This window comes from Polistes fuscatus, unplaced genomic scaffold (assembly GCF_010416935.1).
Source record: "Polistes fuscatus isolate 324 unplaced genomic scaffold, CU_Pfus_HIC Scaffold2, whole genome shotgun sequence".
Lineage (NCBI taxonomy): Eukaryota > Metazoa > Arthropoda > Insecta > Hymenoptera > Vespidae > Polistes > Polistes fuscatus.
This window is the reverse complement of record NW_025113096.1, coordinates 8,365,846-8,377,970: the sequence shown is the minus strand read 5'-3', so window position 1 is coordinate 8,377,970 and position 12,125 is coordinate 8,365,846. Positions and strand designations below refer to the sequence as shown.

The following is a 12,125-nucleotide window of genomic DNA, read 5'->3' as shown; positions in this document are numbered from 1 at the left end:
TTTTGATTAATACGTACCTATTTTATATTTTAATTTAATAATTATACGGATACAAGTAATATTTTTGTTTTTCTGATAACAGTAAGCGAAAATCGATATGGATTATATACTTATTAAAATACGATGCAAATTATCAACGTGTATCCTCGTTTCATGCTTAATCAGAATGCCTATATAAATAGATATACATATCTATAAGTATATTATGTATTATATTATAAATATATATGTACATCAATATACAGAGAGAGTCACGAGAAGCAGGACACCTGAATATCGCTGTTGGATTTAAACATACGAAATGTGGATATATCAAAATAAGAATAGTTTCGAAGAACGCATACGGTAATGATAATATTTTATTTTTTAATGTTTTCAATAACATATTTCAATAACATATTGAATAATGTATTCAATAACGTATTTTTTAATCGAATAGTATATTTTTTTCCTTTGCATAATTGTAGCCGTTATTTAAGCGGATACCACAGTACAATTAAATATATATCATCTTCAAATAACCTTCAACACAAAAGTATGGAATAAATAAAATTCAGCGTGAAACATTTATTTCCGTTATATTTGTATAAATATTCCAGATATATTTCATATAATTTCACATGATATAAAACTAAACGTTTTATATGCATTTTATACTAATTAATCGAATCGATACCCGTCTATGCGTAGAAACGACAACAATAAACTAACTTTATCGTTTCGTCCATTAATTTTCTTCAAACCAATATTTATATCACAGATATTATTTACATATAGATAAAATATTTTACACATTTATCAAACTAATGCATTCTATAGTCGGTGGAAAATGCAACTAGATTTTACGGTACTTTCGTGAGAGAAAGAAAGAGAAAGAAAGAAAGAGTTGAAACGCATGTCATGCATAACTGTAAAACTAAATTTTTATTCTAAGCTTATCATATATTTTTTTTCTTATCTTATTTTTTATCTTTAATGCGATATATTCTTCACAAATTATTCACTCACAGATGTACCAATTGGATAATTAACGATAACGTTTAATTTAACTAATGAATTTGATTGGACTCGAACTAAGAAAGTGTTTCATGCTTTACAGAATTAGAAACAAAGATTTTTTAAAAAGTTTGACGTTATAATTTAAATTAAATTATTTGATTGTATTATTATTTGTATATTTATATATTGTCGGATTGAAAAGTGTTGAACATAACATAGAAATAATTTGTATTTTTCGGTATCACTAATTTTTATTTTTCGACATAGACTCAAAACTTCTGGATAAACAATAAACTAGAAACTTTTCAATCCACTCTTGAATACTTAGTATGAAATTTGATGAGAAAAGGTGATAAAATGTGTTACATACACTTTAAATATAATTTTTTATTTCATTTTATATACTTTTGAAATATAATCAATATTTAAAAACAGAATATTATATACTGTACACAAGTATTATAAATTATATTAAATGCATATATTCTATAAATATAAAATATATGGTATAAAAGCTATTAAGAACTATATAAACATACTCGCATGCATTATTTTTTAAAAAATTTCTAAAGGATTCAAAAGATCTTACATAATGTTGCAAAACATGTATGTGTTGTTAAATCATGTAAGTGTTATAAACATTTACAAATGTGTAAAAATGTTGTAAAATTTATAACTAAATGTAATAACAAGTGAATAATGTTAATGACAATGAAGAATTATTCGATGATTTGTACTTAATGGAAATGTACAATTAGTTATTAAACGAAAGGATGGAAATTGTAATATATTACAATGTAATGAAGGGTACATTACTAAGTGGTTATGAAGTATGTACATATTTTTCTGATTCAGCTAGATTACTGATATAATTAAAATTAGTTAAATTATTCAACAGTTGCTGTTGTATACTATTGTCTATAGAACTAAAAAAATTATTGATTGAAGAAAATGAATTTTCGATACATTGTTGTTGATCAGCACCTGATGGTGGAATGTAAGGATGATTAACTGTCGATTCTTCAATCATGCTTTGCTCCAATTTCTTATTTACATCCGTATATTCCATAGCACTTGAACCGTTCTTCAAATTTTCGTCCTTTTTAAATTTCATACGCCTATTTTGAAACCATATTTTGATTTGTCTTTCAGATAAGCCAAGTATCTCCGCTAATTCTATCCTTCGTGGTCGACAGAGATAACGGTTCCGTTTGAATTCATTTTCTAATTCTTTCAGTTGATGACTCTTGAATGCAGTCCTTTGTCGTTTTCCGGTTTTCTTAGTAGTTACTGTAATATAACAAAAATTCTAATTTTTATCGAATTTCTAGGTATTTATTTCGAAATACTTATTTTCCAATTTTAAGTATTGTGAGAGAGAGAAAATCCAAGAATAAGAAAATATTCTTCTTGCTTTGGGACATTTTCAACTAATCGCTTAACGAGCGATTAGGAAACGCTGACGCATATTCGACATTGTGTCGCTATATTTTTTTTGTTCTTAGCGATAAAAATAAATCTAGGGAAAGTAGATGTTTTAATAAACGTTTATAATATTACATAAACTTGATAAAAACTAAAAAAGAAGTTAAAATTAAACAGTAAGATAAATAAAAATAAAAATACAAATGATCGTCTCAGATTTTTGTCAAATGATACATGCATTTATTGTCGTTCAATTATTTTTAATTCTTATTTTAGTGTAATAATTATTGATTTAAATTATTTATAAAATACAAAATATTTTGAGTTTCGAATTATTTAAGGATAAACATTAATTTCATTAATAATAAAATTAATCATAAAATCAAAAAAAATATATTTTAAATTTTCAAAAAGGAAGGATAAATAATGCAAAAAAGAAAAGAAATCAAAAAGAAAAAAGGCGTTAATTAAATCAATAATAAATTTATATCAATATACCTTCAGAAGAGAGAGATGAAATGTTTTCCTCGTTATTAGTAGGTTGTAGTTCTTGTATTCCGTCTCCCTGATTGATTTTCATTGATCCTTGTTGTAATATTTCGTGCTGCCCGCGAGATTCACATTGATAAGTTTGCAACTCGCATTTGAATTGCTGCGATCCTGCCGGATATTGTTGTGATAGTTTTTGCTTTTGTATTATATCTTCCTGGTTTATTATTAATGGTCCTGGTTGCAACATATCATGCTGCATGTGAAATTCACATTGATTAGTTTGTAATTCACATCCGAATTTCTGCGATTCTGTTAGATATTGTTCTAAATGTTGTTTCTCTTGTAATTCCTTTCCCTGGTCTAATATTAATGGTCCTGTTTGCAATATTTTGTTTTGTTGCCAAGTTTCACATTGATAAGGTTGCGATTCGCATTGGTATTGCTGTGAGTCTATTGGAAACTGTAGCGATAGTTGTTGCGATAATTGCTGCTCTTGTATTTCATTTCCCTGGTTAATTATTAATTGTCTTGATTGCAACATATCACGCTGCTTATTACATTCATCTTGAAAAGTTTGCGATTCCCAACAATATTTCTGTGATTCTGTTGGATATGGTTGTGTTGGTTGTTGCTTCTGTATTTCATCTCCCGAGTTTAATAATAATGGTTCTTGTTGCAACAGATCGTAGAGTTGGTTAAATTCACCTGGATTAATTTCCGATTCCCAAGAGTCTTTCTGCGTTTCTATTGGATTTTGTGATTCTGACAGAAGTAGTTCCTTGTCAAAAGGAAAACAGTCTTCAAGGCAACATAGATGGCAATTCATTTTTGACGTTGTTAGGAAACTTAAGGAAACCAACAGTTAGTTCTAGTAGAACAACTGAAAGAAGACTGACAGTGATTCCTAAGAATTTTATGATATTTATAATTTTGAAGGCAATATATTAGAACAACTTTCGACCAATCAGTTTTAATCACTTCGAAACGTCAACAGTTCATTGGCTTGCTTAAGAATTGAGAAACGTTTACAAACTAGAAAAGGCTAGGTAAGCGCAGTAGGTGACTATGGCTTTTGTTTGCGCATCAGAGAAAGAGGGGATATTCGGTTCTATTCTTTTCTTTCTTACCTATCGTATCAGTAGATTTTGTTGTCGAACAAAAACATAGAGACGTTCTTTGTCTCTCTCTACGTTTTCAGTCATTTACGAAGGATAAACTTATGTTTCTAAAATATATTTATAAGCTAGAAAGATTAAATGTACTTCTATATTATCAGTCTAAAATTTTAAAAATTGTTAAGATTTCTTTTGCCTTACGAATTATAATACATGTAGATACTTCGTAACGTACTTAGATAGAACTTTTCGCAAGACAAATATTATGATTATTTTCTTTGAGTTACTTGCTGTACATGCTCAAGTACGAATGTGTTTATGCGGACAGATCGTGTGTTGTTCTTCACTCGCTTTTATATTTTCTAAAAAAAGTTATTATGTATAAGACACTTGTTTCTATTTGTAAGTCTTATATTACATGTGTGTGTGTGTATAAGAAATTCCAAATATTATATGTAATTCTAAATATGGATAAAAATATATTTATTATCTTTTATTAATAATATACGTATAAACAAAATTATATATTAATATGTATTATACATTTTATTCATATTATAATAATATAAATAAAAATTTAATAGTTTAGTATTTTATTATATTAAAGTAAATATATTTAATTAATTTATAAAAATATTTCTATTCTAAAAAGAAAAAAGGTAAAAAATATTTTGTTCGCTCTACATTTTCCAGGAAATTTTTTCCATTCTCTTTCCTTATACAATCTAAACAAGAAGACTTTCGTGCAACGTTAAACAATAAACCTTGAACTTGAAACGCTTCTTTAAAATTCAAATTTTACTCATGAAACTTATAAATATCAATATTTTACATTGTACAATTTAAAATCCAAGAATATGTATACAATAAAGTATAAAAAAATATGTAATTAAAACTATTTTATCCAGTACACAATGTCGGGTAAGAGTAAAAAAAACGAATGATCGGGTATCATCAAGAAGAAATATAAATTCATGTGCGCTGTTGTGTCCAATCATGCTCGTTTTATAATAGAAGATCTCCCACCTCTTCACTCCTGACAAATCCAAAAATCTTTTTTTTTGTTTTTTCTGTTTCTTCCACTCGATTATTTCCTCTCGTCAAAATCGGCCATTTTTCGATTCGCACGAGTAGTTGTCTGGAGATTCGCACCAACGCTTTTCGCACTTTTGTTCCTCCCTCTCCATCGACAACCAAAAACTCTTACAATCCGAGTCTCTCCATCCATCCCTTAACCCGCTTTCCAAGTTAGTACTGCCAGCAAACTTTCTCTTTTTCTGTGTCGAGTTGCGTTCCGTAGACGAAAATCGTTGCTGCGAGAGATAAGAAAGTCATGAAAAGCTCGGCAAGAATGATCTAACGAAAAATAAATAAAAAAAGAAGAAATAAAAAAACACAAAAAAAAGGAAAAAATTCCTTCTCTTTCTTCCGATATCTCTTCTTTCTTATTTGTACTTTTCTTTCTTTTTTCTTTTTCAGTTAATTATTTCTTCTTTGCAATCAATTTTTTCCCCCGCGATACTTTAAAGCTTTCTTTCGATCGTCACGCTAAACCAGTCTCTTTCTTGATCATTCCATTTTCGATTAGTTGGTTGGAATGTTCTGTTATCGGTAGAAACAAAATAATAACAGAATGATTTCCTTTTGTGACAAATGATTCTTTTGATTATGATATTTTTTTTCGATTCTGATGATATTTTATATTTATTTTTTTTCCCATAACGAATAAAATTTATTGCTTCATATATATGTATAAGTTCAACTTACTTTTTTTTCATCATATCGATAAACTATTTTATTTTTCATGAAAACATTGATAATACGTATATATATATATGTGGGTGGAAGTATTTAATACAATTGAAATACGTTAAAATTATCATAAGAATTATGCAATAACGGAAAGTATATATATAATACCTTTAGTTTAATATTCTTATAAAATCTTTTTTCCTCGCAACAATTTTTCGTAACCTATGATATAATGATTCGTGGAGTCATTGAGTATAATATTTAATTTTATACTGTGTTATATACGTAAATCTAAAGAAAATAATATAAAAGATAGGAGTCATTTAAATCGTAACTCCTCACATTAATGTTAAGAGCGATTGAGCAACTAAATAACAGAGTGGGGTAAGAATGATTCACACTCCTTACAATTATTAGGAGGAAGTCTCCGTAGTGGCGGACACCTAAGGTTTTCAGGAAATAAAATAAAAACTATTTCGAAAAATGTAACTTTATTTATTAATTATGTAAGTCAACAAATCTTAGAATCAATATAAATTAACAAAAATACAACTTTTATATAATCATATTTAAAAGCAGACATTAAACTTAGGTGAAAAAATATACGATTTCTGGAAGTGGCATCTAGTACCGGACAGACTTTACTTTGAACCACTAACACCGGACATTTTTAGCACATTCGGCATCGATCACATATGTAGACCTCAGAACATCTGAATGTCTACACATTCTTCGTGAGCCCACCCATGGCAGCTGAAGCACTGTATCCAGTCTTCATCATAGTCCACTAAGCATACTACGCAAGTAGTTTTTCCAACTATTTCAGTCAGTGGCTGATTTTTCTTATAATTAGTTTTATCTCTACTTTTTTCCTTGGCTTTTACTCCTTTGGTTTGTTTCCCATTTTTTTCACTTGTTCCTTTGGTCTTCACATCTTTGGTCTGTTGCTCGTTCTCTTCTTTTGCTATTTTGAATCTAGTTTTCATTATTTTTTTTTCTTCCTTAGCGTCCTTTTCATTCTCTTTTTCTTCAACAGCAATTTTGTAATGGATGATATTAAAATTCCACTCCTTTCAAATTTTTTTTACGGGCCGTTAATCGTTTTTTGGCAGCATCTGTCAATGGTGACAATATATGAACGATCTCGATAATATCTGGATTCAAGCGTTTTTACGCAACAAGTACAACTATTTACAAAAAAAAAATGTTTTCACTGTCCGGCGTTAAGGGACTACGTTGTGTCCGATACTAGGGGACAAGATAGTACCAAAATTACGTGATCTATACCTAATCCGATTTGAAAATCAATAAAAAGTTTTATAGACAACGAATAATAATGGAATCCTACTTTAATTAACAAATACCATAAAGACTTAAACACAGAAATGTAGCTGTAACACTTACCTGGATCTGACGTGATGCAGTGTTTTCCAGTCGAAAACAGAAATCGACCGCTCCTGATGTTGCCTTGAGTGTCACTGATAAACTTGATCGTATGACCCTGTACCACTACGCCCCCCCCCTCGCACTCCTTTCACCCGTTTTTGAATCGTTCGCATTGTTATTTTTTGAGATAATATGAGTGTCCAGCGCTAGGTGTCGTCCGGCGTAAAGGGACTTCCCCCTATATATGACGGTATATGACGTTTTTTTAATGGAATTGTTTATTTTTGTTGCTTTACTTAATTGTGGGCGATATTTAAACGAGTTCAACAGTATAACTAAATATCTATAATCTTCAAATAACTATCAACACAAAAATATGGAATAAATAAAATTAAGCGTACAAAATTTATTTGCTTAATTTTTGTATAATTATACCAGATATATTCTATATAATTTCACATGATAAAACTAAAAGTTCTTTATGTAATTTATACTAATTAATCTATATGTCGTATAGGTACTATCTATACGTAGTATATGTAGATTGCATTAAACTAATTTTATCGTGTCGTCCATTAATTTTCTCCAAACCGATGTATCATGATATTTATATATATATATTTACATTTATTATATATATTATATATATTATTTACAATCGATGATCATAGATATTATTTACATATAGATAAGAGTATATAATATTTTACATATTTAACAAACAAACGCATTCTATAGTCTGTGGGAAATGCAATTAGATTTTTCTGTATTTGCGTGAGAAAGAGAGAAAGAGAGAGGAAGAGAGAGTTGAAACGCATGTCATGCATAACTGTACAGCCAAATTTTTATTCTAAACTTATCACATCTCCCGTTTTACCTTTAACGCAATTTACCTATCTTCACGAATTATTCACTAACAGATATACCAATTGGATAATTAACAATAACGTATAATTTAACTAATGAATTTGATTGGACTCGAACTAAGAGAGTGTTTCATGCTTCACGGAATTCGAAACAAAGATTTTTTAAAAAGTTTGACGTTATAATTTAAATTAAATTATTTAATTTTATTATTATTTGTATAATTATATATTGTCGGATTGAAAAGTGTTGAACATAACATAGAAATAATTTGTATTTTTCGATTAAATTAATTCGTACTTTTTTTAGACTAGAAATTTTCAATTAACACTTGTATATTCAGTCTGGAATTTGATGAAATATAAAATATTATAAAATATATAAAATATTATTTTTTATTTCTTTTTCTATAGATGTAAATATAATTAATATTTGAAAATAAAATTCTATACTATTCGATAAAGTAACAATATTATATTATGTTGGAGAAAAATAATCTATTACTTTTACGTTTATTTCAAGTTAAAAATAATGGACTTCTTTTCATCAAGAAAAAGAGAAAATTGTGAAATATATATACTTCTCTTATACATGAGAAGATTTTTTGCTTGTATGAGTGTCCTACACGTGATTGTATTTGTTTCTTCATTACCGTCCTCCGAGCGCGTACTGAAGTTCTTAACAAACTTTTCACAATTTTTTCAGTAAAGGTCATCTGGAAGTCAACATATTGCACATCTTTGGATTTGGTTTTTATAAGCTATAAGAATATTGTAGTAAAAATATGCAGTCTCTTTAAAAAAAAATACGATGACCTTGAGATTTCGAAAAAAAATGATTTAAAAAAAAAATTCGGCCCATCACTATATCGGCGTCTTCTAACAGAATACTTTTTTTCTTTGACTTTTTTTTCTATCGTACGAAATAATCGAGATATTTTAGGTGGTCGAGTTAGGCGAAAGACACGGTATATTCTATTCCATAGACTTATTCGGTAAATATAGTAGATAATGTATAACAAATTATTTAAGACATTTCTAAAAGATTCAAAAATCTTTCGTAACGTTAGAAAAATTGTAATGTTAAATGTTAATAATGTTATAAATGTGTACAAATGTGTAAAAGTGTTATAAACATTTAATAACTCTATGTATACTTATAACAAATCGTAAAAACAAGTCAATGATGCCAATGACAATGAAGAATTATTCGATTGATTCTAATTAATGAAAACATGAAATTGCACCTACACGGAAGGACGGAAATTATAATATATTATAATTTAACGAATGGCAAATTACTAAATGGTTACCAAGTTTCTACTAACCTTTGTGATTCAGCTAGATTACTAATATGTTTAAAATTATTTAAATTATCCAACATTTGCAGCTGTATACTATTTTCTATAGAACTAAATACATTATTAATTGAAGGAAGTGAATTTTCAATACATTGTTGTTGATCAACCCCTGATGGTGGCATGTAAGGGTAAAGAACTGTCGATTCTTCAATGTCGCATTTCTTAAATTTTTTCTTGACATCTTTATACTCTGCAGTATTTATCGTGTTCTTCAATTTTTCCATCTTTTTAAATTTCATACGTCTATTTTGAAACCATATTTTAATTTGTCTTTCAGTTAAGCCAAGTGTCCCCGCTAATTCTATCCTTCGTGGTCGACAGAGATAACGGTGCTGTTTAAATTCATTTTCTAAGTCTATCAGTTGACGACTACTGTATGCAGTCCTTTTTCGTTTTCTGGTTTTCTCAACAGTTACTGCAATATGAAAAAAAAATTGTAAGCATGACTCAATACTTCGCACAAAATTAATTTGATAAAATAATTCAAAGATTTCAGGAAACATTGATAAATCTTTTTTTTTCTGTCAGAAGATAAGTTCTTACAATTAAACTTCTTCGGAAGCGGATAACGAATTGAAAAAAAAAAGAAATAAATTCACTTAATTAATAGTAATGAAATAAAATAAATAGAAAGATTGATCTATTATAAATATTTCATTCATTTCACGTCACAAAGAAAAATAATGAAACCGTTTAGTTCAGCAATGAAACCTTTATCGTTTACAAAATACACTAAGGTCGAGTTACTCGAGTTTTACAAGCACAGGATTTTCTAATAGTCCATTAAACACTCCCGTCTCAAGACGAGGACTTTCCACGTGATTCATTATAATCTGACGAAGAGCTTCTTTACCCTTATAACCTAAGCCAACGAATTACTATCCCTCCCAAGTAAAGTCGATGATCTCGGGCGCGATTTTATCGAATTTCTAGGTATTTATTTCGAAATACTTATTTTCCATCTTGAAATATTGAGAAATAGACAATCTATACTACAAAATATATTTTTAGCCTTAGGGCATTTTCTTTCAACTAATCACTTTACGCCGACGCATATTCGACAAAGTTTCGAAATATTTTTTTTATTCTAAGCGATAAAAATATATTTATGGAAAGTTGATAAGCAAACGAAATTTGATAAAACTGAACTTGATAAAAACTATTAAAAGAACATAAGAATAAAAGAAAAGATAACAAAAAATAAAAATATAAATGATCGTCAGATTTTTATTAGATGTTACGTATGCTTAGTGTCGTTCAATTATTCCTTATTCCTTTTTATTAATAATTACTGAATTAAACTAATTGTGAATAAGAATATATTTTTACTAATTCGATATTCAAAAAATTGTTAGCTCGCTTTGAAACGAAACTATGCGTATGAGATATTTCTAATTTTGTTAGTTTTGTAAAAATCTTTCTTTCTTTGACTTTCTACGAAAAGTATCTTGAACAACCGAAGTTCTCAGTATACAAACAATCAACATCGGCATTCAGCATCTCACTAAAATTTTATTGGCGGGTACATGTATTAATATGCGTATATCTTTATACGCGTATGTTGTAATAATTAAAATGAAAAAATTTTTTAAATTTTCAAAAAGGAAGGATAAATAATGCAAAAAAGAAAAGAAATCAAAAAGAAAAAAGGCTTCAACTAAATCAATAATAAATTTATATCAATATACCTTCAGAAGAGAGAGATGAAATTTTTTCCACATTATTAGTAGGTTGTTGTTCTTGTATTTCGTTTCCATGATTGATTTTCATTGATCCTTGTTGTAATATTTCGTGCTGCCCGCGAGATTCACATTGATAAGTTTGCAACTCGCATTTGAATTGCTGCGATTCTGTTGGATATTGTTGTGATAGTTTTTGCTCTTGTATCATGTCTTCCTGGTTTATTATTAATGGTCCTGGTTGCAACATATCATGCAGCATGTGAAATTCACATTGATAAGTTTGCGACTCGCATCCGAATTTCTGCGATTCTGTTAGATATTGTTCTAAATGTTGTTTCTCTTGTAATTCCTTTCCCTGGTCTAATATTAATGGTTCGGTTTGCAATATTTTGTTTTGTTGCCAAGTTTCACATTGATTAGTTTGTGATTCGCATCCGAATTTCTGCGATTCTGTTGGACATTGTTTTGATTGTCCTTGCTCTTGTATTTTATCTCCCGAGTTTAATATTAATGGTTCTTGTTGTAAATTATCATTTTGCTTGCTACATCCACCTAGAAAAGCTTGCGATTCCGAGAAATATTTTTTCGATTCTTTTGGATATTGTTGTGATGGTTGTTGCTCTTGTATTTTATCTTCCAGGTTTACTAATAATGATCCTGGTTGCAATATATCATGTTGCTGGTTTAATTCACCTTGATAAGTGCTTGATTCCCAGCGAGAGAAAGGAAAATTGTTTTGAAGGTAATACGATTGAAAATCCATTTTTAGAGTTTTTAGGAAACTGAAGGGAACCAGCAATTAATTTTAGAGAAAACTATAGACGAACGACTGCAACGACCTTTCAGAATTTTCAGTTATTTATAGCTTTCGAAGCAAAATATTTAACAACCTTTCGACCAATTAGGTTTAATCACTTTCGAAGATTTTGAAAGATCAACTTATCATTGTCTTATTTTTCTCTTTCAAAACGTTTTCGAAAAGGGAAATGCGTGACTAAATATGGTTTTTATTTAGTATATAGGAAGGGAGAAGGGTTATTCAGCATGGCA

At 28.7% G+C, this 12,125-nt stretch overlaps 1 protein-coding gene across 1 annotated transcript in view; it reads right to left on the bottom strand.

The window, feature by feature from the left end:
* LOC122517204 (homeotic protein proboscipedia) overlaps window positions 1-11,838 on the bottom strand; it is an 81,831-nt gene extending 69,993 nt beyond the window's left edge. Inside the window, exons 1-2 of the mRNA XM_043635641.1 lie at window positions 11,082-11,838; window positions 9,635-9,808 (exon numbers count right to left, since the gene is read on the bottom strand). Coding sequence (XP_043491576.1) covers window positions 9,635-9,808; window positions 11,082-11,838 — 931 coding nt within the window. The remainder of the gene's footprint in view (window positions 1-9,634; window positions 9,809-11,081) is intronic.
* Window positions 11,839-12,125: the final 287 nt, after the last annotated feature.